Here is a 26,852-nt window from a genome sequence, read left to right as displayed (position 1 = left end):
GTGGCAATGCTGGGACTTGAAACCCAGGCCTTCTGATCCACACACAAATGTAAAAGGTTCTTTTGAGTCCTAGGATCCTGTGATAACATTTACCGTGATAATTATTCAAAGGAGTTGGTGTAAGTATATCAAATTATTGGATTGATGGGATGAAGGAGAAGAATATTAGAGAGAGTTGAGGATATGATGATCATATATGTATTTGCATTGAACTTGTTTTTAATTCAGAATCTTGCAAAGTAGCTTTCAAATCTATAGGGTTTTTTGCTGCTGTTGTTATTGTTGCTGTTCTTTTGTCATATAGAAGTTGTAAATTACATATGTGTGTTGCAGAAAAAGTAGGAAATGGAGATAAACCCATAAAATGGATGCAGGTAAATATTATCCCAAAGCCAGCACTCAGCAATTAACAGCTGTCACCATGGTGTCTAGATCTCTATCTGTGTAAGAAAAATGGGAAGTTATGATTCATTCTGTTCCAGAGTTATTTTTCTCTGCAGTATTTCTTGAGCATTAGATTAATTTCTAAGTATATAAGAAGTACTGTAACCTTGAAAATGAAAAAAGAGAGAAAGAAAGCCATTTCCTCCCATCCCACAATTCAGTCCTTTGGAATGGGTTCTGTGGGACTTCTTGGGAGCAGAGCCTTCCCATTCACAGATGACAGGGGAGACAGCAAGGTAGCGAATAGCTTTGGGCTGTTATTCCACTGTGATTTAGTATAGACATTCACTGTAAGGTGAGTCCATACATTGTTCTGACCTGAGGGGTTTCTGTTTCTGGTAGCTTGTTCCAGAGCACACTGGGTGAATACTGATATAAGACCATGTGTACATTGTGCAGTTTATAACACAAGAATACCTGAGAAGGAGCTAAGTCAACCAGTGTAAGCAAGGGAATGACATCATTGTGGTCTCACCAGGCTCCATCCACACTTGCCTCCTTTCTCTGCCTGCAACCAGCCAGACCCAAAGCTCTCCAACTGCTGGCTCCTCTGCCTGTCTCCCCAGTCTCCATCTATCAAGTTCCTTCTTATTTGTAAAATCAGCTTAAATGTTACTTCCTTGTAGATCTTCCCTGGTCATCCTATTTGAAATAGCCATTTTCCTTCTATAACCCCAATAAATCACACCACCCTGATTTCTTTCATGGTCCGTGTCATACCAGGGTTTGCTTGGCCATTGTCTGTATTTTTTGTGAGCCTCTTTGAGCAAGAACATTCCAGTCTCCTCCACCTCATCCATCCCCACTTTTAACACAGTACCAGTTGCTGTTGAGTTGACACTGACTCATGGCAACCCCATGTGTGTCAGAGTAGAACTGTGCTCAATAGGGTTTTCAGTGGCTCATTTCTCTAAAGTAGATCACCAGGAGTTTCTTCTGAGGACTCTCTAAGTGGACTCAAACTGCCAGCCTCTTGGTGAACAGCCAAGTTTGCTCAGTGTTGGCGCCGCCTAGGAACTCTTACCACACTTGATTATAGAATCATGTTGAGACTATTTGTCAAATAAGATAGGTGTCAATTAAACTTTTTAAAATGTTATTGAGTAGTTTTGCAAAGACATATTCATACTTAAAGAAATATAGGATGAAATCTTAACTACAGCCCTATCAGATGTAAAAATCCTTGGCTTTACCCTTACTCAAATATGGCATACAGCATAGGGGGCTGAAGAAACTAAGCATTCAGTTCAGCCTTTCAACTCTAGGCATGCCTTGGGTGAAACTGGTTGTAATATGAGCAGAATATTCATATTTTTCACTAGAGGAAGAGATGGTAGAGCAAGATGTTTCCAATCCAGTGACATGAAAAATATGCATCTTTATAAAAAATGTGTTTATTATGAAAACATCTTTAAAAGGGTACATTATGGAGGCTTTCATAGGCCTGACGGGGAACAGAATCCGGAGTACCTGAGACTGCCTGTCTGCACCAGGGGGTCCCGCACCCTGCCGCAGCACTGGGACCACAAGGGCCACGGGTGGACAAGGGATGTCTGTAGTCTTGCTTGCTTGTTTTTAATCTTACAGTTTTAATTCGTCTGGATTTTCAAGCTTCAGGAAAGTGCTATCTAGCACTTGGGAGTCCCTGGGTGGTACGACTGGTTATTTGCATACTTTGCTGCACACTGGAAGGTTGTCAGTTCAGATTGCCCAAAGGTACCTTGGAAGAAAGATCTGGTAGTCTACTGAGCAGTCAGTCATTGAAAACCCTGTGGAGCACAGTCCTCCTCTGACACACACGGAGTTGTCATGCTTTGGAATCAATTTGATGGCAACTGGTTTTCACTTCTAATTTTTGTTTGTTTTTGTGTCCATACTGGAAGAAGCAGTTTGAAAATATAACTGATGTACATGTATGGAGCCTTAATTGAGACAGCGTAAGAAATAAAGGGAAGGAGTTGAGTACAGGCTGTTTGAACGCCTTGGTATGCAACTTTACCGCTTTTCTAAAATGACCTGGACACAGTAGTTGGCTTTTTACCCTCAAACAGCAACTTCTCCATCTCTAGAGACTTTGGACTATGTTGAATTAAGTTCACACATTACTGGTTGGAAATCAGCCATGTGGAATGCAGTGTGTGACCCCCTGTGGAAGAGTAAAACCCTGCCTTCAGGACAGTGCCTTTGGAAAGGCCAAGAGCAACATGGGACGCAGGCTCTGTTGCAACTTGTTTTCTGATGGCTAGTCTTTAACTTCAAATTGACTGCCAGGGTATTTTTCAAAATTTTCTGCACTTGAGAATTTTAATACTTGTTGTTAGCCAACTGATAAATTATTGTCTTCCTCTAGTCTTTCTCTGTCTGTCTCTCACACACACAGAAACCTACCACTTAGCCAGTTGCCATCAAGTCACCTGTGACTCATGGCACCCCAATATGTGTCAGAGCAGAACTGTGCTTCATAGGGTTTTTTTTCAGTGGCTGATTTGTTGGAAGTAGATCGCCAGGCCTTTCTTCTGAGGAACTTGTGGACTCAAATCATCAGTCTTTCAATTAACTGCACCACTCAGTGACCCCTCCCACATGCAGAGTGCTAAACCTCTTCTCACACAGTCTTCCTTGGTGCCCAAATTTATCTGCTCAAACCTGCGCATCTGCCATCCCTGAATCTGGGGAGTTTTCCTAATGACGGCACGATTTTGCTTTTTAGCCTGCCTCTTGTTTATAAAATATACCAAGAGGACTAAACAGCCTGCCGTTCCCAGAACTTATTTACTTGCCCAAACCAAATGTTTATGTCTTTGAATACTAAACTTGAGGATAAAGGAGTCCTGCTCGTGGGAAAGTGAAGATCACTCCCCGTTCTTCTATTGCTCGATTTGGGCTTCTTAGTAAACAGGAACCATTCACACTCACTTCCTTTGCCCTTGAGTGTTTATGTTGTGTGTTTGGGGTGAGAGGGTATGTTTCTGTTGTGTGTTTGGGGTGTGTTTGGTGTGGAGTGCAAGTTTGTGAATGTGGGGTGTATATGTGGGTGTGTGCAAATGCATGGTTGTAAGAGGAAGGAGGTGTGCTTCTAGAATTCTCTTTCTCTACTTTGTTGCTCTTTCCCTCATGGACTTCTACGCAGAACAGTGTTGGATCTGACTCCCCACAACACACACGCATGCACACACATCCGACACTCACCCACTCTAGTGAGAAATGCATCTCCCTTCTGGCAGCCCCTCCCAGCTAGGTGCAGCATTCTGACCTTGTCTTGGTCCAGAACCATAATTGAAATATAACCTGAAGGATTTAAAATAAAGGGGTGGGAAGGAATCTGTTTGTAGCAACAGTGTCAGGTGGTTGATGGTGTGTGGTCACCTGTGCCTAATTATGTTGGCTTCCAGTATACTTGGCTTTGACCAAGCTAGTTCTGAGACAGCAGCTATGTTCAGGATCACCTGGGGAGCTTCTGGGGTGACTCAGAACCTGGCATCAGTGTTTTCTGGGTGTTTACCAGGTGAGTCTGATAGAACCAGGTTCTGGAACTACACATGATAGAAGGACTGAGATACATTGCCTTCCTTTTAACTGGGATTTCCCTGTGGATTTGATTAGAATCATATTATTTATCTTCCTGACAGTTTTATACTGAACACACATTTGCCACCTTTTCTTGTTTCTTTTTGGATGCCGGAGAAATTTTACTGTTACCTTTGCCAGAGTGTTTAGGAGAAGAGTGTAAATTGAAGCCATTGATGTTGAATGTGCTGCAGGAGCAGATTGTTTATACAAGTGAAAGAAATTGTAACAGGGGTATTTTGTCTAGTCTGCAAGGAAAGGGTGTCTCAAGTTTTCTCTCCCCCTCTATTCATATGGTATATTCGTTATAATGTGGACAAAGTGCACACCTATAAGGTTTGTCTGTGGCAGGCAAGCATTAATGGGTTTAGTGAATATTTCTCTCTGATTATTATTATTAACATCTTGCATCCATATGGTACATTTGTTAACAATTGATGAAGCAATACTGATACATTGTTATTAACCCTATTTACATAAGGGTTCATTCTTTGTTCTAAAGTTTTTGATGAATGCATAATGTCATGTGTCCAACTTTATAGTACCACACAGAATAGTTTCACAGCCGTAAAAATACCCTGGATTCTGCCTTCTTTCCCCCTCCTCTAGAAGTCACTTGTACTGTCTCTGTGTTGTTGTTGTGTGTCATCTGATTCTGACTCATAATGACCCTATATTGAGATCTACCCCATTAGATTCTAGGCTAAAATTTTGGTGAGGGGGAGATCGCCAAGTCTTTTTTCCCTGGAGTGGTTGTTTGGGTTCAAACTACCACAGTCTTTGGTTAGTAACAAAGTGCCTAACCATTACCATTGTTCAACCAGACCTTCTAACTGTCCCTAGAGGTCTGCCTTTTACAGAATAGCATATAGTTGGAATCCTACAGTATGTAACTTATTTGGACTGACTTCTTTCACTAGCAGTATGCATTTAAGAGTCCTCCATGCTCCTCAGAAACCCTATACAGGGTTGCTATGGGTCAAAACCGACTCGACAGTATTTCACAACAACAATGTCATTTTGCTGGTTGATAGTTCATTTCGTTTTATCACTAAGTCATACTCTAGTAACATAGTGGTTATGAATCGGGCTGCTAATCTCATGGTCAGCAGTTCAAAGCCTACTAGGTGTTCCGCAGGAGGAAGATGAGGCCTTCTGTTCCCGTAAAGGTTTATAGCCTCAGAAAGCCTATGCAGGGTCGCTATGAGTCGGAACCAACTCCACAGCACATAACAACAATAACAACACTTCATTAGATTCCTGGTGTGGTGTTGTAGGATCAGCACTAGACTTCCGTCCACAAAGTCGGCAGTTCAAACCCACCAGCTGCTCCTCGGAAACCCTATACAGGGTCGCTATGAGTCAGAACCCACTAGAGAACACTTGACAATAACAACAACTCTTCATTAGGAACCTTGGTGGCAGAGTGGTTAGAAGCTTGGCTGCTAAGAAGGGTGTCAGTTGGAACCCCTCAGTTTGAGCCACAGGAGAAAGATAATATTTCTGTAAAGATCCACAGCCTTGGAAAACTACGGCAGTCCTGCTGTGCCCTATAGGGGTGCTGTGAGTTGTAACCCACTCTGGCAGTGGTTTTTTTTAAAAAATGTACTCCACTATATGGACTAGCCATTCACCTATTGAAGGACATCTTGCTTGTTTCTGGTAAGTATTTTTTACATGTGAACTATTTGTAAAGTTAGTGTTGCCAATAATGATAAAGTGAATGTTACTTCACTTGATGTATGTGAATCATCAGCCATATATTTTCGTGACCAGGATTCATTCCTTGGGTATCACAGAGTTGTTAGTAAGACCACAGATAGAACGTAGATTTGTGATGGTTTTGCCCTTCTAATTGAAACCTGTATATGTTCATTAGTTGGTGGACGAGTAAGTCGTGAATTAAATTATACTCGCCAGAAGATTGGAGAAGAGGCCATGTTTAATCCTCAACTCATGATACAGACCCCGAAAGAAGAAGGTGCTAATGTTTTGACCACAGAAGCACTCCGACAGCACCTGGACTCGGCGCTGCAGGCAAGCCGAGTCCACGTATATATGTATAACAGGTAAGCCGGGCAGGTAGAAGCTGCTGGTATGGGCCCAGTTTATTTTAGTAGATAAGGTTGTCTTGGAAATATACCTGGAGTAATTTGTTCAAATAGTTTTCTAATGAAATTGTAGCTTTTTTCCTTCATGAATTGTTTATAGAGGTTGGTATTCAAGCCAAGTACTTTTCTTTATAATGCATTTTCAATCAATATCTTGACACTTATGCTTAAATGAGGTGATTCTTCAAGAAGCCACTTGGAAAGTTTCACACCCATCCTAAAGAGGTTTAGATTGCAGACGATATCTTTTGCAGCAGTTACAGATGGAACTGAAAGTTCGCTTGTTTGAACTTACCAGCTACTCTGTGAGAGAACGATGGGGCAGTCTGCTTCCATAAAGATTACAGACTTGCACCTTATATTGGGCAGTTGTGGCACTGTAGGATAAGCACTGGACAACTAACCATAAGGTCAGTGGTTTAAACTCACCAGCTTCTCCTCAGAAGTCCTATACAGGGTCTCTATGAGTCAAAATTCTGCTCAATGGCAGTGGTTTACATTTTGTTTGGTTTGGTTTATTAATTAACTTAAAGACATTCAAAAAATTAAAGAGGAAGGGAGAAAATAAATCTCATTACTTCATCTTCCCTATACATATTGGCAATTGTTTGTACCATAAAGCGAAAGAGGTATTAAGTCACAGTGAAATCGTACTGACAGATAATGTTGCGTAAGGTGGATATATACACACATATGCATCAAGTACATGCACATACACATACACCTTTAAAAACATCATCCTTTAATGCTACAAGTAATGGAAGATGCTATGAGTATAGTAAAAATATACGAAAACAAAACAAGCAGTCCTTTTTCATATCCTTGTAACCCCTAAGGTAGTTCAGGGCTGGGATCCCATCTTGTTCAGTATCATACCCCAACATTGGAAAAGAATGTGTGTTTTGTTGATTGGCTGAATTAAGTTGGGTCTGTTCCTTTTGTTATTGAAATTGCAACTCTAAGGAACCACTGCATTGGTACTTACCTAACCTGGTCCCTCCCTCAAGGGTTTGTAGTGCCTCTGAGCAGTTGACAGTCAATTTTTTTTCACCTGTGAGAAGTAAGGAAGGAATGCATAGACATAGTCAAAGACCAGGGGACAACCAGTGGCAAGAGTACAAGTAAGAAGGGATGCCTGTCCCTCCTCTAGCTTCCAATTCCTCATGGATAGAACCAGATTGGTTCTGAGACTTGCTCCAGGCCAAGGTGTGTGATCCCAGGGGCCTGGATGGGTCATTCTAAACATAGACTTGTGGCCATGTAGTTCCAGGATAAGATCAAGCCTGTGTAGAAAAGGGTTATGGAAAATGTCAAGAGGTACTTTAATGTTGTTAAGTCATCTTAGCTGAAAAGTACATCCAAACTCATGCCAACGTAGCCCTCCAGCTCAGTTTGTTGTTGTTGTTGTTAAGTACCGTAGAGTCGTTTCTGATTCACAGCGACCCTGCACATGGTTTCCTAGGCTGTAAATCTTTACAGGAGCAGAAAGCCTCATCTTTCTCCTGCAGAACCGCTGGTAGTTTCGAACTGCTGACCTTCAGGTTAGCAGCCCGATTCGTAACCACTACGCTACCAGAGCTCAAGTCTATTAGGCGCACCATAAAGGAACCAACTACCAAGGATAGTTTTGAAAAATTTGAAGTAGAGGGGCTATAAATGGGTGTCCCAGGTTTATTGTAAGCACTCTACATATTTTTAATATAGCTAGTGGTATGTGGCATTGCAGGATAATGCACTGGACTGCAAAGTCGATTTGAACCGCAAAGTTGGGGATCAGGCTCACCAGTCCCTCAAACCCTATACAGGGTTGCTATGAGTTGGAACTGACTCGACTGCACTTAACAACAACCCAGGGAATCCTGGTGTGGTACTGTGGGCTAATGCACTGGACTGCAAGGCAAGTTTGCACTACGAGGTTGACAGATCAAGCTCACCAGTTGCTCCTTGGAAACCCTATACAGAGTTGCTATGAGTCTGAACTGACTCAATGGGACTTCACAACAACCTGTGGTACCCTACTTGAGAGGTCTTGTTATTCACATGTGAGTGCAAATAGTTAATGTGTTCTGCTGCTAACCAAAAGCCTGGCAGTTCGAATTCACCCAGAGGAACCTTGGAAGAAAGTCTTGGCCGTCTTGTTCCCCCAAAAAATCATCCATTGGAAAATACATGGAGCGGATACACTCTTACAAGCATGGATCACTCGAAGTTGGAGTCAACTCAATGGCCGCTGATTTTTCAAATACACAATGAAGAGAATTGAGCAGTCAACTGCTTTAACTTCCTTTCATTGTTAGGTCTACACAGTAAAATCATATTCTTCTTAAGCTGAGATAGAAGCAGAGAGCTGTTACGCATTGTAATGAACTTTACAGAACTCCTCATTCAGATCATTCCAGTTTTTTAGGTGTGAACACTGACTAGTATACTGATTAGAACCTTTGCCCAAGTTGGATGATGGTTGTGGCTTCAAGCTTTATTACTTTCCTAATGCACAGTCATACCCTTTTTAAAAAGCCTAAATAAGAGTTAACTGATTAAGTTATGTTTGAGAAGCTACTCAGATCCATCGGTCTATGTATATGTTTACACATGCAAATTAGGCGGTTTATAAGAACAGATGTTTATTGTCTCACAGGTCTGAAGGGTAGGACTCTGAAATCATCGGGGTATTCACTATGCTGATGTTTTTTTCTGAGGAATCTAAGGGAGAATCTGTTCCATGCCGTTCTTATAGCTTCTGGTAACAGCTGGAGACCCTTAGCATGTAGCTCACTCCAGCCTGTGTATCATCACATGGTCATTGATACTCTGTGTTAATGCTAGGTAGAATTAAAACATAATAAATTTATGAATGGGTGAAAAGGAAGGAAGGAGAGATCAATGGGTAAATAACTTGGCCCTTAATTTCAAGGCGCTTACAGTCATTGATACAAGTCATTGATACAAGTGGACCACGTACAAAGCCAAACACAGATGGTCCCCACTGCAGGTGCTTCAATCTCCAGGCAGGAGATCTGGCCTACTAATGTCTGGCGTTCAGAAGAGTTACTTTCAGCAGGGCTGCAAGAGATGGATGGAAAGGTTCTGAGAGGAGGGACAGGGAACAGGACTGAGTATAGAAAGCTCGTTTAGTTGGAAACATCTGTCCCTTGTTGTTAAGTGCAGTCAAGTCAGTTCCAATTCATAGGGACTCTGTATTGAGGTTATAAATCTTAGCAGGAACAGAGAGCTTCTTTCTGCCACGGCAGTGGTCTCCAGCCACACAGACCTTGTGGTTTGATGACCAGTGCTTATGTTACAGAGCCACCACATTCCCCACCCGTCCTTTGTTGAAATGCCATGGAGTCGGTTCCTATTCATAGCCACGCTGGATAGGGTTTCCCTGGAGCAGCTGGTGCGCTTGAACCACCGACCTTGCAGTCCAGCGCATTAACTGGCAGCACCACACCAATAAAATAGAAAGCAGTGTTGTTGTTGTTGTTGTTGTTATGTGCTGTGGAGTCGGTTCCGACTCATAGTGACCCTGCACAGGGTTTCCGAGGCTGCAAATCTTTACGGGAGCAGAAAGCCTCATCTTTCTCCCGTGGAACAGCTGGTAGTTTCGAACTGCTGACCCTGAGGTTTGCAGCCCGATTCGTAACCACTACGCTACCAGAGCAGTGTAGAGGGAGTTTTTTGTTTGACTCTTCTCTTTTATTTCCCATAACCTTCAAAATCTTTTTTTCAAGTCAAGTTTATCTCTCTAACTCACTCAGAAAGGCATCATGTTCTTGTAGAGGTAATAGAACTCTGAATTTTATTGATTAATATATTTAATGTCATTTCTGTAGGACGGGAACAGAGTTAGTTGTCCATTCTAATCTCATTATAATGGAAATTTGGTCTACTTGACAAGTGTCTTTTTCAGCATCTGTGGTTGAGGCAGGAAAATATATTTGTAATACTACATGTTATTTTCAGAATCAGCACTGGACTGCTAACCACTGGACCACACTTAGCCACAACAATACATGTTATATAAGTATGTGATAAGTGTATAATCCCCAAAGATGCCATTTTTAAAAAATCAATATTATTTTCCCACATGAATGTATGCTTATATGTTAAAGCTTCACTAATTGAGTCCTCATTCATTTTGAATTTGTGTTAATTCAACTGGGCTGCCCTAAAGTGGCCTAATGTATGTAGAAAAGCAAATTAATGGTGTAAACAAGATTATTGGGAGAACACACTTAAGAAATTAGGACTTTTCAAGTACTTTTGTAGCATTCATTTACATAAACACCCCACATGTTAATTACAATAGAGAATTATCTATTCATTAAAGCAAGCTTGCTGGGTCCCTCTTGGCAAAAGCTTTGCTAAGTTTTGACAGATGCTTAAAAGTGATAGAAATTGGGGTTCTTTCTACATACTCTGTACTGGTTTTTCCATCAATTTTCATAACTGACTACAATGAGAAAAATTTTTATCTCTGCTTTCTTTTTTATAGACAATGGAAATTGGAACATTTGTGCTACAAATCCGGAGAGCTTATCACAGAAACAGGTTACATGGATCAGGTATGTCTCCTTTTTGTTTATAAACATTTCTAAAAGTTTCTCAATCCCTATCCTGCCCCACCTCACACCAGTGTGGTATGCATTAGCCTAATTTGTGGCTTGTTCATTTTTACTTATTTAACAGATAATAGAATACCTTTACCCTTGTTTAATTATTACACCTTTGGATTGCTTCTGGGAAGGGGCAAAGTTACAATCCGGGACCGCTTATCTCCTGTAAGTATGATGATGTGGTTTTCCACAACAGAATGTTCTTACATTGTTTGATCATTGTTTATTCTCTTTCAGTTTTGAACAAGAAATGAAAACATTGAAATTCCATGTGCATTTTTCCAGTGAATAGTGGGGGGAGGGGATTTTAGTTAGAATGTTTTCCCCTTTTCAAAAAATAAAAGTTCTGTAGGCATCATTAAATTTCATTCACTTTTACCAACCTATTTATATGCAAATAAATGCAAATCATTGTGGAGCAAGTCCGATTTTTAACTCTTTTAAATGTTTGCAGTTTTGCAAATCCTTCATTTTTTTTGCAGGAAAGATTTTATCAGTGACTAGATGTCAGCAAAACATTTCAAGTTAAAGTACAAGGTCATGTAAAGTAAAATGCTAACTTTTGTTGTGGAGCACATGAATGACATTGAAGGGGGAAATTCGCTATCTATGAAGGCAATGTGTAGGGATGCTTAGCAGTTGGATATCATATATCCTCCATCATTTAAAGAGTAATTGTTGATCAGTGTGGACATTTTCAGTTAATTATGCAAGAGTTGGGGCTTGGGTTATTGTTTCTGCCCTGGCTTGTGCATATCTGCAAAAGCAATTTGCAGTGGCCATGCCCTGACCTTCAGTGTACAGTTTAGATGGGAAATAAGGGGTTTTGTGTTTTCTGGTTGGGAGATTCTGAATAATGACTTCAGCCTGGTTAAGCAGCTACAGTGTGGTTTGAACCACATAACAGGCAGCCAAAAGCCTTTCTGGTCTGTCAGCAGCACAGATTCAAAAGTGAGTGGGGCTGGGGGGGAGGGGGGTGGTCCTGATGGTGGTGACTGCAGAGGCCGCAGGGGGCTTGCCTGGTTGATTGCCAGACTGTCAGAGGGGGCTCATAAGTACGGGATTATTAAAGGTAATAGAGATCAAATATTTTGATTGATGACATTTGTAAAGCATCTATTAGGCTGGCAAGAGCTAATTTGACACTGTGAGTCCATCTTGTTTCCCCTCTCAGTTTTGCATATCAATCTTCTGCTGAGAAGCACCCTTTGGCTGATTGTGATTTTCCATAGTAAATACAATGACTCCAATAATTAATAATAAGTACATGAAAGCAAAGATTCTTTGATTCCCTCGTTTTTTTCTTAGGCTCTCTGCCATCTTGGTTGAAGAATATTTCCTGACATTAGTTTTGCAGGCAGATGTACTAGAATAGGAGCATTTGTTTTGTTTTTATGCCAGGGTCCCAGAATGATAGCATTACCAAAAAGCCTTCTGCAATACTGATAGATATGCAAACTTACTATTTCACCAAGGATTTGAAAGCTGCTTTTCATTGTTTGTCGGGTAATTTCTTTTACAGAGGGAAGCCTCCTTTACGGTGGACCAACTTTGACCCTTTGGAATTCCTAGAAGAGTTAAAGAAAATAAACTACCAAGTGGACAGCTGGGAGGAAATACTGAATAAGGCTGAAGTTGGTCATGGTTACATGGACCGTCCCTGCCTCAATCCAGCTGATCCAGACTGCCCCCCCACAGCCCCCAACAAAAATTCAACCAAAGTGAGCCACAGACATTGATTCTTTTCATCAGGGACAAAGAGAAAAACCATTTTTCTTTTTAAATCCATTTTTGGTTTTCCTTTTATTTAAATTTTTAGAATTTTGAAGGGTTTTGTCTATGGAACTCAGTTTGTTTATAGCACTACATTTTGCTGCAAGATTTACCCTCTCATTAGTCATGTTATTAATGTTCTCTCTGTAACAAACAAGCCCTTAATGTACTGGATTTTAACAAGGCATGTGACCTGCCTACTAATTCCTGCCATTATGTGGCTGTCTTTTTATTTTAGCCTCTTGATATGGCCCTGGTTCTGAATGGTGGATGTCATGGATTATCCAGAAAGTATATGCACTGGCAGGAGGAATTGATTGTGGGTGGCACAGTCAAGAATAGCACTGGAAAACTGGTCAGGTAATCTAACACACAGAGTAAAATCCCAGCCATTGAATTTCCCTGCTTTCCCCAGAAACCACTTCCCTGCTGACATCTGCAAGTATATTTGTATTAATACTCGACTGTTATCCTTTGCTAGCCGTCTGGTGTAATAGAATATTAGGAAATATTAGGAGACCAGAGCAGATTGAAAAAGCACCTTGTGGGGAATTTTTCAAGGGTGGATTTGTAGTTTTCAGCAAGACTGCAGTTACTGACCAGGATTTTAAAAGATTGTCCCATTATGTAGAAAATTGGGGCACATGTAGAGCAACCTCTGCATGTCAAGTAGGCAAGAGGCATTAGTCCTAGCATACCTTGTAGTGTTAAGTCAGCGGAATATAGTCACCTTCTGTTACAGCAAACCAAGAACTCACTGCTGAGCAAGAACTGACATTCTGGTCAAGTGTGAGGTGTTTAGTCTGTGATGTGTCTCCCTTGGGGAAAGCTATCATCTGAGATTTCTGCAGGGCAGCCATGCCTTAATGAGCCTACTATATCTGGTCAGCCCATCTACTCCTCTCCCCCTTCTTGTTTCATTGAATCGAAACCGAGAAAGGAAATTGCCCATTAATTTAATTTTGGGTATATCTGTAAGAGGTTTGTAAGGTTACACCTTTAATATGGTACATCAAGCTATTAAACAAAGTCACCATCCAGGCCCCATTTTAATGGAAACATGTGCTTAAATAGAAGAAAATCATTTCAGTGAGTGAGTTGGGGGTGGTGCTGAGTGGGGAAATTCTCACTGGGGATTTTTCCAAAGTGAAAACTACTTCCTAGGAATGTTTATGCTATGCCTTCCTGCCCCTCCAATCCCATCACAGCGCCCACGCCTTGCAGACCATGTTTCAGTTAATGACCCCCAAGCAAATGTATGAGCACTTCAAGGGGTACGAGTATGTCTCACACATCAACTGGAACGAGGACAAAGCAGCAGCCATCCTAGAGGCCTGGCAGAGGATGTATGTGGAGGTAAATTCGGAACCCCTTGAATTCAAGTTCACACTCTAATTATCAAACACTACATGTTAACAAGGAGTCCTGGGTTAATGCACCCAGACTGCAAGGTCGCTTGAACCGCAAGGTTGGTTGAACAGCAAAGTTGTCAGTTCAAGCTCACCAGCCACTCCTTGGAAATCCTATACAGGGTCGCTGTGAGTCAGAACCAACCTGAACCTGAAGGCACTGAGCAACAACATGTTAACAATGTTTTAAACACTGTTTGTTGTTGTTGTTTCCACATTCAATTTTATTTTCAAAACAAATAATTCTGGGAACTTCATGGCATTTTTTTTTTCTTTCCTTGATATTTAAAATCTTAGGATAATATTTATGTCAGGAAAGTATGTCTAAAAGACACTAATTCTAATTGGGTTGCCATAAAACACTTTCAGTACCCAATTGTGTACTTTAGAGCAAAGGCATAACAGTGTTTTAAAAACACTAAGCTAACAAGAAAAGGTGTCTGGAAAACATTAGCAAGGCATAGAATCTGTTCACAGCTGCACGCCCCTGCTTAGGTCATGTGACAGGAGCTGGCCTTTGTTTCCCAAGCACGACCTCTACTGAGCTGCATCTGACCTTTTAAAAGTGGCCAGCAAATGGGGGTTGTGGGGAGGAGTGCCTGTAAGAATGAGTTGTTTGGGATTAGAGGGGAACTAGTAGAACCAAAAACAGTCTTAGAGTTCTGGAGAGCAGGAGTGCCTTAGATGTCAGTGAATAGACGGGGCCGTGGTTCTTGATCACCACGGCACCGAGTTCTCACTGATGAGCTATCATCTTCATTGTCCTGACTTCATGGGAGTCCCAAGTTCAAACCCTCCCATCCCCCCATGTTTTTTTAATGTGTCATAAACAAGGGGGGGGGCTGGGCAGGGGAGTGGAGGGCTTCTTCAGCTCACTGAGGCTCTGTTCATTTGGGGACTTAGCGTTTGTTACGTTGTGACCACAGGTGGTTCATCAGAGCGTTGCTCAGAACTCCTCTCACAAGGTGCTTTCCTTCACTACGACCACCCTGGATGACATTCTCAAGTCCTTCTCCGATGTCAGCGTTATCCGGGTGGCCAGTGGCTACTTACTCATGGTAACAATCCCATCCCTGCCCTTGGGGCTGTTTGTTTCCTTCACTGTTTTGATTTTTTTTTAACGTTTTTACCTTCCCGTGACCGCTCTTGCTTTTTAACTGCTCTTAGCCTACACTTGCATTTAAGACAGAGAAAGCTTACAGACCCTGTCAGCTTCGTAACAGTTTCAAAAGTGGTCCTGTGAAGTGTTTTTTCCCATTCGCGGTTTGCCCATCATTTTGTGTGACGTCTGTAAATGTACATTTTTTGTCGTGATGGGGTTTGATGAATTTGCCTTTTGAGTTGGGGTGATGGGTGGGGGAAAACATTAGAATCATCACACATTCTAATGTTTGGCTTTTGTTTTATGTTTCCCCCCCATCCTCCCCTTTCTTCCTCTCCTCCCCTTTCCCATCATCCCCCCACCTGTCCCCTACCAACCCCGTTGTTCTGCTTGCAGCTTGCCTATGCCTGTTTAACCATGCTGCGCTGGGACTGCTCCAAGTCCCAGGGTGCCGTGGGGCTGGCTGGCGTCCTGTTGGTTGCACTGTCAGTAGCTGCAGGATTGGGCCTGTGCTCATTGATCGGGATTTCCTTTAACGCTGCAACAACTCAGGTACTAAGGGAGGCATTCCCTCGATGTTCATTACAAAAACCCTTCCACAGGCCCGGTCTAACCGGCCTCACTCAACCTGGGCCATTCTGTTGTCTCATAAGTTCAGGGGTGCTGTGTGTAAACGGGTCACATGGGGCAGTGGGCAGGAGGCCTGTTTATTATCAGAGATGTTTCACCCTTGTTTAGAGCAACAGTTCACCTGGAGGGCTTATAAAATCAGATTGCTGGACTCCCACCGCCAGCCTCAGTGTTTCTAATTCAGCAGATCTGGGGGTGGTGCTTGAGAATTTGCATTTCTAACAAGTCGATGTGTTCCAGGGCCTATGCTCTGAGTACCTCATCTATTAACTTAAAAAATATTATTTTATACGTGGTCCTTGGAAATAAGAATGTACAAGACCTATAAGCTGGAGCCATTAGACGTGGGGGGAACTCTCTTTACCAGGCATTAATGTAAGCTCCTCTGGTGGCAATGTGTGTCATAGCTGTAGAGTGACTGGGAGTGAGTTGCACATTCTAATGCCACTCTCCTCTGTTTTTGCTGCAGGTTTTGCCATTTCTTGCTCTTGGTGTCGGTGTGGATGATGTTTTCCTTCTCGCACATGCATTTAGTGAAACCGGACAGAATAAAAGAATCCCTTTTGAGGTAATAGGAAAGCAAAAGAAGAAAGCTTTTTGGGGGGTGGGGACTGTCAGTGCTCCCTGTGTTCCTGAGAACCGGTCCTTAAATTTTCCTCAGTAGTGTCCAATACATACTCTTAGTCCCACCTCCAGTGACACGTTACTGGCTCTGAATAAGGAGTCCTTTACAGTGAACTAGAACAATTGCAGGACACGTCGTAGCTGTAAGAGGTGCCTTTAGAAATCTGGGAGTTCCTCCCTGGGTGGTACAGACAGTTAAGCACATAGGTACTCACCAAAAGGTTGAAGATTCGAGTCCACTCTTAGGTGCTTCGGGAGAAAGGCCTAGTGATCTGCTGCCAAAGTAGATCTGTTGAACACAATTCTACTCTGACATACATGGGATGTTGACACATGAAAGTCAGTTCAATTGCAGTTTGTTTGTTTTTTTTTTGCATTGTTGTTGCTTAGTGTATTTAAGTCATTATTTTGCAGCTTCCTGCTTTGGATGGTTATAACTGTGACTATGTAGGTAGAACTACGTAGGTAGAAATAGTTTCCTATGTAGGTAAACAATGTTTGATTGGACTGGCATTAGATGGAGTCCTGGTGTGATGCTGTAGAATAAGCATAGGACTGCTAACTGCAAGATCGATGATTCACACAGGGTGGCTATGAGTCGGAACTGACTCAATGGCACTTAATAACAGCATTAGAGATTTTGACAACTATTTCTTTCTTGTTCTCTAACACCAGCCACCACTATTATAAAACACCAGTTGTGCTATTTTACCCCATTTTTGAATTGCCACACGTTCTGTGTGCTATGGGGATCCTGTCCTGTGTAACTCGAAGCACCATGCTTTCTCCTCCTCAGGACAGGACCGGGGAGTGTCTCAAGCGCACGGGAGCCAGTGTGGCCCTCACATCCATCAGCAATGTCACAGCTTTCTTTATGGCTGCGTTGATTCCAATCCCGGCTCTGCGGGCCTTCTCCCTCCAGGTGAGTGTCTAGGGACTAAACTTGTAGTGACCATGAGCCCTGTGTTCACATGTTCTTCAATCTATGCCTGCTTTTGCTCCACAAATGTGCTATAAGTGATTATAACTGTGAAGTAGAGTTGTATTTTAGGGTTTGGGGCTCTATTCAAATAGGTGGCTGCCATGTTAAGCAATAAACCTGGACGTCCCCTCCAAAAAAAACCACTTCAGGATTCTGCCCTTCCTGATAAGCCATATGGCCCTGCCTGGAGTTGCCATTTATGTTCCTGTCCATTGCAGTCAGTTCTGACCCAGCATCAGCGAGTCCGGCACTATCTTCATAGTCCGTGGTTGTGGTTACTGTGCTTTCTAACCTAAGGAGCTCATCATCTAGCACTTTATCAGACTGTTGTTCTTTTGTGGTCTGTAAGGTCTTCATTAGCTAATTATCAGAATAAATTACCAGGCCTTTCATCCTAGTCTTAGTCTGAATGCTGTGCTGAGACTTGTCCACCATGGGTACCCCTGCTGGATTTTAAATGCCAGTGGCATAGCTTCTAGCATCCGAACACCTCAGTAGGACACACACTGGCTGAGCATGGTGGTCACTCCTTGAGAGTGACACTTAGGAAATTCATGGTACAAGGGCCCAGGTGAGGGGGTAACTTAAATCTGAAGTATCCCAGTATTAGGATGTATAACCCATTTTCTGCTATGGAGAATTGCCTGCATATAGTGTTTCTCCTTTCTCATTTCATCCTCAACTCACCTCTCCTGCCCCTTCTTTAGCTTCTCACTGCTTTCAGACTGCCCAGCAAACTCTTACTTTCTTATGCAGAGCTATTACGTGTTCCCTCACTATTCTGCTCTCTCTTCTCTGAACCAGGCCCTTTCTTAGCTAGCAGCCATTGAGGTATTTTTTCTGAACAAAGAGCTAGGTTAACTGATTCATAAGAATGGAGAATTCCATAGAAAGGGGATGCACCTATTATCAGCAGTATGTTTAGAGTCATCAATGAATGACATTGCTTATAAGCTCCTTGGAACTCGCAGAAACCATTGTGATAGAGTCCCGTCCATTCACGGTGAGCCCATGTGTATGTATCAGAGCAGAACTCTGCTCCACGGGGCTTTCATGGGCTGATACTTTAGCAGTAGATCACCAGGCCTTTCTTCTGACACACCTCTGGGTGGATGCAGACCCTCCATCCTTTCTATTAGTAGCCAAATATGTTAACCATTTGCACAAACTTGAAACTCTCAGGAATCCTGAAATCAATCAGGGCAACAGAGGAAGAAAGCTACTTGGCTGGTTTCTAATATAGTCTTCCTAAATCTGAAGTGGCTCAGTGTTACAGTATCTCAAAAATGTTACTGAATTTTTTTGATAAAGCAACTGTTTTCAAAGAACATTTAAAGGAACATTGACTTTCCCTTTTACCTCTTATATATTATTTGGTGAGTACTTCATAAAATGGATAGGTTTTCAAAGAACCAATAAATTATATTTGGGTTTCATTTCACTAATTACTGATAATAGCTTATGCAGCTGTAAGTTGCCAATGCTCCTTGTGTTTGGGAGGCTGCTGTCATTGGGTGTTGTTGATTTGTGACCCTAGCAACCCTATGTCCCAATGAAAAACTATCTAGTCCTGTGCTGTCCTGTGCTAAATCGTTCCAAGTTTTGTATACATTGTTATACCTAGCTACTGGTGTGGTGCTGTGGGCTACTGCGTCAGACTGCCAAGTCGTTTGAACTGCAAAGTCGGTGGTTCAAGCTCACCAGCTGCTCCTTGGAAACCCTATACAGGGTTGCTATGGGTCGGAATCGACTTGACTGCACTTCACAACAACAACAACCGTATCAACCCATTTTGTCAGGGTCTTCCTCTTTTTCACAGACCCTCTACTTTACCAAGCATGATGTCCTTCTGAGTCCTGCCAGAGAACATGCCCAAAGTGTGAGAGACAAAGTGTCACTCGTCTGGCTGGTCACCAGCACTCTGCCTGCACTTCTTCTAAGACAGATTTTGCTCATTCTTCCGACTGTCCATGGTACTTTCAGTATTCTTTGCCAACACTGTAACTCAGATGGCATATGATACAATAGAAAATACCAATTGGGTCAGGCACACCTTAGTCCTCAAAGTGACATCCTGGCTCCTTAATATTTCAGAGAGGTTTTCTGCTGCAGATTTGCCCACTGTAATACAATTTCTTGACTGCTGCTTCTGTGGACATTGACTATGTGTTGTTAAGTGCATTGAGTATAGATGCAACTAAAATGAAATCCTCAACAACTTCAATCTTGTCTGTTTATCATGATGCTGTTTACTGGTCCAGTTGTGAAGATTTTTGCTTTCTTTTTACATTGAGATGTAATCCATAGTGAAGGCCTTAGTCTTTGACCTTCATCAGTAAGAGCTTCAAGTTCCTGTTAGCTTTCAGCAAGCAAGCTTGTATTCTCTACAAATCACAGGACTGATAATGTACAGATTAGAAGACTGAGTCGTCTTCTGATCCTGATTCCATGCTCTTCTTCATATACCCCAGCTCCTTGGATTCTTTTCTCAGCATGCAGATCAAATAAGTACGGTGAAGCAATACAATCCTGATGCACACTGTCATTGTTGTTGTTAAGTACTGCCAAGTCTCTATGAGTCAGTTCCAACTCATAGAGACCCTGTATAGGGTTTCCAAGGAGCGGCTGGTGAGTTTGAACCATGGACCTTATGGTTCAAACTGACCTTGCAGTTCAGTGCTTTAACCCACAGCACCACAGATGCACACTAGACTTCCTAAGTACTTGTAAGGTAGCTATAATGTGAAAAAAATTGTCATAATCACCAGAACCCCCAAAAAAGAAGTTAAAAAATTTAAGTATGGTTTATTTTTAATATAAAGCTATTTTAGGTTTTACATATTTTATGTAGAACATATATAACTTCTTATATGTTTTATATTGATCGAACATAAATACAGGAAGCGAGAATAAATGAATAAAGTTGAAACAGATATAAGCTTCAAGGAAAATGAAAATGTATCTAACTGCTTAGTAATTGAAGATACAGTAAAATATTAATCATTGTGACTAAAGTTTAGTCTGTATGTACAAGCATGTATCTGGTCAACACTCTTTTTAGTCCTGTTTTTGTTTATTATGTATCTTGGTATTAAGAAATTATACTAGAGTCGTGGAATAGTGGAACCCTCTCTCCTTCCGTCTTTTTCTTTTATTCCCTTCTTCTCTGCTTGCCTTTTTTCTCCCTGTTCTTTATCTTCTCTGCCTCACGTGCTTGTTTTTCTTCCTTTCCCTCTCTCTCGTTTTCTCCTCCCTTTCTTCAGTACATACTGATGATTCATCAAGACAAGCTCTCCTTTAATGATATTCTCTGGTGTGGTGGCCTGGAAAGCTACGTGTGTAGAACACCCAGCCCACTAAGTTCTCCCAAGGTGAGCATCTGGCTGGGCTCAATGAGTACTGTTGGGTTTGCATTTCTATCCCAGGCCACTGGAGGGTCACTTAAGTAAACTGTGCCTACAGTTTCCATGAGTCCTCATTTATTAAAGAATGGCTTACTGTGCTACTCTGGCTCCTTCTCTGTTACCCATCCCCCAAAATTTTAAAATACAGAAAGAGAAGAGAGTGGTGATTTTTGAGTAGACATTTTCTCCTGACTCTCATTTGTTCATTCATTCATTGTTCATTGACAACCATTATTAAACTCGAGTCTGAGAGTGGTAGTAGTTATTTCCACAACCTGGGGGCCTCACCTTCTAGCACTATATCATACAGTATTCTATTTTGGTAACCATGGGGTTTTCTTAAATTACAGTGTTAACTGAACATGTTACATATATTTTGAATTAATAGAAGTTACGTTTTGAGATGGAGACACTCTCAGTTGTTTTATGGCTCTATATAGATTTATAGAGTCTTAGTGTGGCACTGTAGGATAAGTGCTCGACCCCAAGATCGGCTTGAACCATGCAAGATTGGTGGTTCAAACTCAACAGCCAGTCCTCAGAAACCGTATGCCGCGTCGCTATGAGTCAGAACTGACTCAGCGACACTTAACAACAAACAACATAGATTCAACACAGAGCCCTGGTGGTGTAGTAGTTTATGCATTGGACTGCTAACCATAGGTCAGTGGTTCAAACCCACCAGTCGTTCTGCGGAAACAAAGATGCAGCTGTCTGCTCCCATGAAGTCTTAGTTTCATAAAAACCCTGGAAGTGGGTTACAATGAGTCTGAATTGACTCAAGTGTCAGTGGGTGTAGATTTCACAGGGAATTAATGCTTGAACATTCTCTCTCCAGAACTAGGGCTTGTTTGTTATTGCATCTTAAGCATAAATGCAAAATTATTATCAAAGCCCTTTGCTGAGTTTTCTCTTAGACTTTTTTTTAAAGGACTGCTTACTGGTTTTTGTTTTTTTTTCTTTACTACATTTACCCTATTGAGAAAATTTTAGAATTTAACAGTCTTGTGAAAAACCTCACAAGAGTTTTTCATTTGTTTTTAATTGGTTATTTCTAGATTACTTAAGCAATCCAGTGTTAGTTTTCTGTGTTTTTTCTTTCCATGTTTTTCTGAATGGGAGAGTCCTTCCCACTGTCTTCTGTTGACTTCTGTTGACTCCTATTAACAGCCCAATTTTGTAATTTTTACTAGGTCAGCAGGAGACTTGCCAAAGCACTCCAGCATCTCACCCCATGTTTATTCTAGGTTATGGAGTGACTTTTGAATCTGTCCTTATTTATTTTGCATACTATAATCACACTCAGGAATTTCTTTCCTGCTTAACTCTCCTTGACCTTTTGTGCTCCTGTGCTCACACACACCACAGGCTACTCCAGAGCACATTTGGAATGTGCCTATTAAAAACCTCAGGGGACATGTTTAAAATTTTATTTCATGTTTTAAAGGTGACATTTTGATATATTCGATCCATTTTCTATACACATTTTCTAAGTGGTAAGTCAGGGCCACATGAATTCTTAGTAATGTTCTGAAAGGGAAATGGTTCTTTTTGTTTTGAATTAAAATATCTCCAGTAAATTTTCTGTTATACTTTTGTAAATCAGGTTTGGTTTGATTGCTAGCTAGCAAAATGTTAGTGGTTTGGTCCAATATTTGCAATTTACGGAATTATTAGAGTTGGGGGATTAGAATAGAATTATGAGGACTATTCTAGCCCAGTAAAGGGCCCTGGTGGTGCAATGGTTAAGCACTTGATTGCTAAACAAAAGGTTAGCAGTGACTACCCATAAAGTATCTGTGGATAAAAGACTTGGAAGTCTGTTCCTATAAATGTTACAGCCCAGGAACCCTCTGGAGCAGTTTTACTGTATCCTATAGGATTACTGCCAAAAGAATCAATAGATCCGCTTGGGAAGAAGTGCAGCCAGAGTGCTCTTTGGAGGTCAAGATGGCCAAACTTCATCTCTCATACTTTGGACATATTGTCAGGAGGGACCAGTCTCTAGAGAAGGATATCATGTTTGGTAAGGTGGAGGATCCGAGAAAAAGAGGAAGACCCCCAATGAGATGAATTGGCCAAGTGGCAGCATCAATGGACTCAAGTGTGGCAACAGAAGTGAGGTTGGCCCAGGATCGGACAGTGTTTCGTTCAGCTGTGCATAGGGTCACTATGGGTCAGTACTGACTCGATGACATCTAACAACAACAACAATAGGGTTACTATGAGTCAAAATTGACTTGATGGCACACAACAGCTTGAATCCATTGGTATCTAAATGATGGAACTGTGATTTAAAAAAAGATGGAAAACTCCAACATCATTTCAGGATTAAATACTTCAGTAGGAAAGAGAAAGAAAGATGCTTTGAAACATCTTTATTTTCAAAGCAGTAAGAGTTGTATTTGAGACCTGACCGGCACCTTCTTTTCTCCTCCTAGGCGGCTGTAGTGGTGGTGTTCAATTTTGCCATGGTTCTGCTCATTTTTCCTGCAATTCTCAGCATGGATTTGTATAGGCGTGAGGACAGGAGATTGGATATTTTCTGCTGTTTCACAAGGTACATTATCAGGCTGCTCTGGTTTTTATCCATTGGGTACAGAGAGGTAGGATGTAATGCAGTTTACATTACAGTAATGGAGGTAGGGGAGATATCAGACTGACTGTGCTGCTCTGGGGAAATAGTGGCATCCCTAGGGTTCTCCCTGCCTTCCACTCAACAGTCTCCTATCCACACAGTTCTGCTACGTGATAGTTATTTCTATCGGCAATCGGGATTGCTGATGATTGGAAATCTGTCATTTCTTCGGGTTAGAAGTAGAACCAGAGTTGAAGGTAACCCATCTAGGGGGAAACACACACACACATATATATTTAGTAATTAGGTTTTGAAGAGTTCATCAACATATAACTTGTTTCCATCGACCAAACTTGGAATCATCTTTCTATTTGGCCTCCTTGGACTCATTCATGTCCCTGTCCAGATTAATTAGGTCGCATTTGTATAGTTCTCCAATAATGTTTTACTTCTGAATCAGAGACAGGGGAAATGCATATTCCTGGCAATTGGGGGAAAAGGAAAGTACCATATCCCTGTAACCGAATGTTCCTTTTTCAGTCCCTGTGTTAGTAGAGTGATTCAGGTGGAGCCTCAGGCCTACACGGAGACCCATGATAACACTCGCTACAGCCCCCCGCCACCATACAGCAGCCACAGCTTTGCCCACGAGACACAGATCACCATGCAGTCCACAGTGCAGCTTCGCACAGAGTACGACCCCCACACGCACGTCTACTACACCACTGCAGAGCCACGCTCCGAGATCTCCGTGCAGCCTGTCACTGTGGCCCAGGACACCCTCAGCTGCCAGAGCCCCGAGAGCACCAGCTCCACCAGGGACCTGCTGTCCCAGTTCTCCGACTCCAGCCTCCACTGCCTCGAGCCCCCCTGTACCAAGTGGACACTTTCCTCTTTTGCTGAGAAGCACTATGCGCCTTTCCTCTTGAAACCCAAAGCCAAGGTAACAACCCAAACAAGAGACTGTGCTTCAAATAATAAAGAACAGTCTTCTATAGCCTTCAGCATATTGCTTCTATTTTTCTTCCCTTTTACCATTTAAAAAAGATCATTTAAGGTGTGGTATGTTTCAGGATTCCCAAACGGTCCATCTATCCAGAGCATGGGGCTGTCTGAATGAGCACATCATCCACAGGCGTGGATTCTATAAATTTAGGCCAACTCCCTCCATCTCCAACATTATTTAATCCTTCATGAGCTTGGTTAAAATGTGATTCATATAATTCTATTGTTTCTCCTCTGGGAGAACAACCCCTCCATCAGATAAAAAATGAGGTTGAAACAAAGCAGTTCATCTTTCTGAAGGAAGAGTTGATCTTGTGCCTTATTCTCTTGCAGGTCGTGGTGATCTTCCTTTTCTTGGGCTTGTTAGGAGTCAGCCTTTATGGGACCACCCGAGTGAGAGATGGGCTGGACCTTACAGACATTGTGCCCCGGGAAACCAGAGAATATGACTTCATTGCTGCGCAGTTTAAATACTTTTCTTTCTACAACATGTATATAGTCACCCAGAAAGCAGACTACCCGAACATTCAGCACTTACTTTACGACCTTCACAAGAGTTTCAGCAATGTGAAGTATGTCATGTTGGAAGAGAATCAACAGCTTCCCAAAATGTGGCTGCACTACTTCAGAGACTGGCTTCAAGGTAAGACTTAACTGGAGGGCATGTCCTTTCCAAACTATCATTATTTGGTCTCGTGTGTGTTCAGCTTCTACAAGTCGCCTAGGTTCTCGTTAACTGTTAGATTATAATATAGCAGTGGCATGCTAAATGGACTTCTAAGTGTCGCTTAGAACCTTGATGTAGTACTTCTGCAACAGCCTCACCCAATGCCTGGCTTTTCCCTGTAAAATGAGACAAGTGACTTAGGAATTTAAGAGTCAACATTGGGAAATGGAAAGTATAAGATGTTGAGCAAATGCTTCTTCCAGTGTGCTGTTTTGGGTGATGGCTACTTTGGTGACCAAGTCAAATCAACGTGTTGATTGACTGTCCAGGCTGACTTACTGCCAAATTGCAGCTTCCTACTATGCAAGTCAAGGAGCTCTGGTAGCGTAGTGGTTATGAATCAGCAGTTTGAAACTACCAGCTCTCCGTGGGAGAAAAATGAGGCTTTCTGTTCCCGTAAAGATTAACAGCCTCGGAAACCCTGTACAGGGTCACTATGAGTCAGAACCAACTCCATGGCACATAACAACAACAACAACTATGCAATTCGATGTGGGATTGTCAGCAGATATAATTTAAGATTCTATATCTGATCATCTTTTCATTTGACATATGCAGGAAACCTATCCTGTTTTATAAATAATATAATTCTGCCTTAAAATGCCCTTTTTTTAAATCATTCCCCACACACACACACTGGAGGGGAACAAAAGTAGTCTAAACTTTTTTTCCTGTTTACTGACTGAATATGAATGTATTCAGTGATTCTAAGAGCAGCTGTTCATTTATTCTGTGTTGACACACGCAAAGTGAAGTGGACAATCAAGATAATGATCCAGACAAGTTAAGCAAAAATGCTTTTACTGAAATACCCAAATAATTATGTCCCCCAAAGTTTTTGGCTGAAGTTATACAAATGATTGTCTTAATTTCCCACTTAATTAGGCTTATTTAAACACAGATTTAAGTGCCTGTTTTGGTCTGAAGTCAGCACACTTGTATGTAAAGATTAAGCAGCCGGTTTCCCTGGGAGTGTGTAGGAAATGGTGAACAATTTGAGTTTCACTGGAAATCATTCCATATAGTCTGCGGTGTTGACTTGTGTTAGAAGAATTTTGTTCATACATGTACACAAGATTTGGATTTTATTTGGGAGGAAGGTAAAAAGAATAATATTACTTGAATGCTATTTTTTTTAACATGTCCATGAGATTAAATTTGCTTCAGGTTTTATTTGGTATAGTAGTTTTTTAAAGGAGGGCTTTTCAAACAATGACCAGACAGTTGTCCCCCGCCCCCACCCCTTGACCAAAGGCCTGTAAATCACTTGCCACAAAGCTGGAGTCCTGGCGTGACACTGCAGATGAGTGCACTGGACTGCAAGGTCGATGTAAACCACAAGTTCAGTAGTTCAAGCTCACCAGCCACTCCCTGGTGAGCTTGAACTCGCTATGAGTTGGCACTGACTCAGCAGCACTATACAACAACAACAACAACAGCAAAGCTGCCAGCATCTGCGCAGTGGAGGGTGACTATAGAAAGTACTCCAGTGGCATTAGTCTTTCCCTTGGGCTGCTCATTGTGGCATGGTGGGCAGAGCTGGGGGAGGGGGCAAAGAGGTATTGTATAACTCTAGGAGTCCTGGTGTGGTGCTACAGGATAATGCGCTAGACTACAAGGACAGTTTAGACCACAAGGTTGGCAGTTCAAGCCACCAGCCGCTCCTCTGAAACCCTATACATGGGTTGCTATGGGTCTGAACTAACTCTACAGCCCTTACCAGTAACACAGGCAGTGCAGAGATCAAGTATTTTATGGAGTATTATATATTATCTCTGGCAGCACAGTGGTTCTAGAGGATAATCATTGGAGTGCCAATCACAAGGTTAGTGGTTCAAGCTCACCAGCTTGTTGTTGTGAGACACATGAAGCTTTGACCT

The 26,852-nt window shown here is 41.9% G+C and overlaps 1 protein-coding gene across 3 annotated transcripts in view; it reads left to right on the top strand.

Annotated features, from left to right (window-relative positions):
* PTCH1 (patched 1) overlaps window positions 1–26,852 on the top strand; it is an 81,565-nt gene that overhangs the window by 29,536 nt on the left and 25,177 nt on the right. For all 3 annotated transcript variants that reach the window (XM_006867639.1, XM_006867638.1, XM_006867637.1), the window contains exons 3-15: window positions 5,891–6,080; window positions 10,618–10,687; window positions 10,812–10,903; window positions 12,261–12,459; window positions 12,750–12,871; window positions 13,720–13,867; window positions 14,847–14,978; window positions 15,419–15,574; window positions 16,122–16,220; window positions 17,073–17,198; window positions 23,104–23,222; window positions 23,781–24,183; window positions 24,579–24,888. In XM_006867639.1, the coding sequence (XP_006867701.1) occupies window positions 5,950–6,080; window positions 10,618–10,687; window positions 10,812–10,903; window positions 12,261–12,459; window positions 12,750–12,871; window positions 13,720–13,867; window positions 14,847–14,978; window positions 15,419–15,574; window positions 16,122–16,220; window positions 17,073–17,198; window positions 23,104–23,222; window positions 23,781–24,183; window positions 24,579–24,888 (2,107 nt within the window). In that variant the 5' untranslated portion in view covers window positions 5,891–5,949. The remainder of the gene's footprint in view (window positions 1–5,890; window positions 6,081–10,617; window positions 10,688–10,811; window positions 10,904–12,260; window positions 12,460–12,749; window positions 12,872–13,719; window positions 13,868–14,846; window positions 14,979–15,418; window positions 15,575–16,121; window positions 16,221–17,072; window positions 17,199–23,103; window positions 23,223–23,780; window positions 24,184–24,578; window positions 24,889–26,852) is intronic.

This window comes from Chrysochloris asiatica, unplaced genomic scaffold, assembly GCF_000296735.1.
Source record: "Chrysochloris asiatica unplaced genomic scaffold, ChrAsi1.0 scaffold00107, whole genome shotgun sequence".
Taxonomy (NCBI): domain Eukaryota; kingdom Metazoa; phylum Chordata; class Mammalia; order Afrosoricida; family Chrysochloridae; genus Chrysochloris; species Chrysochloris asiatica.
Note: the sequence above shows the minus strand (reverse complement) of the source record. Positions and strands in the feature narration are given on the sequence as shown.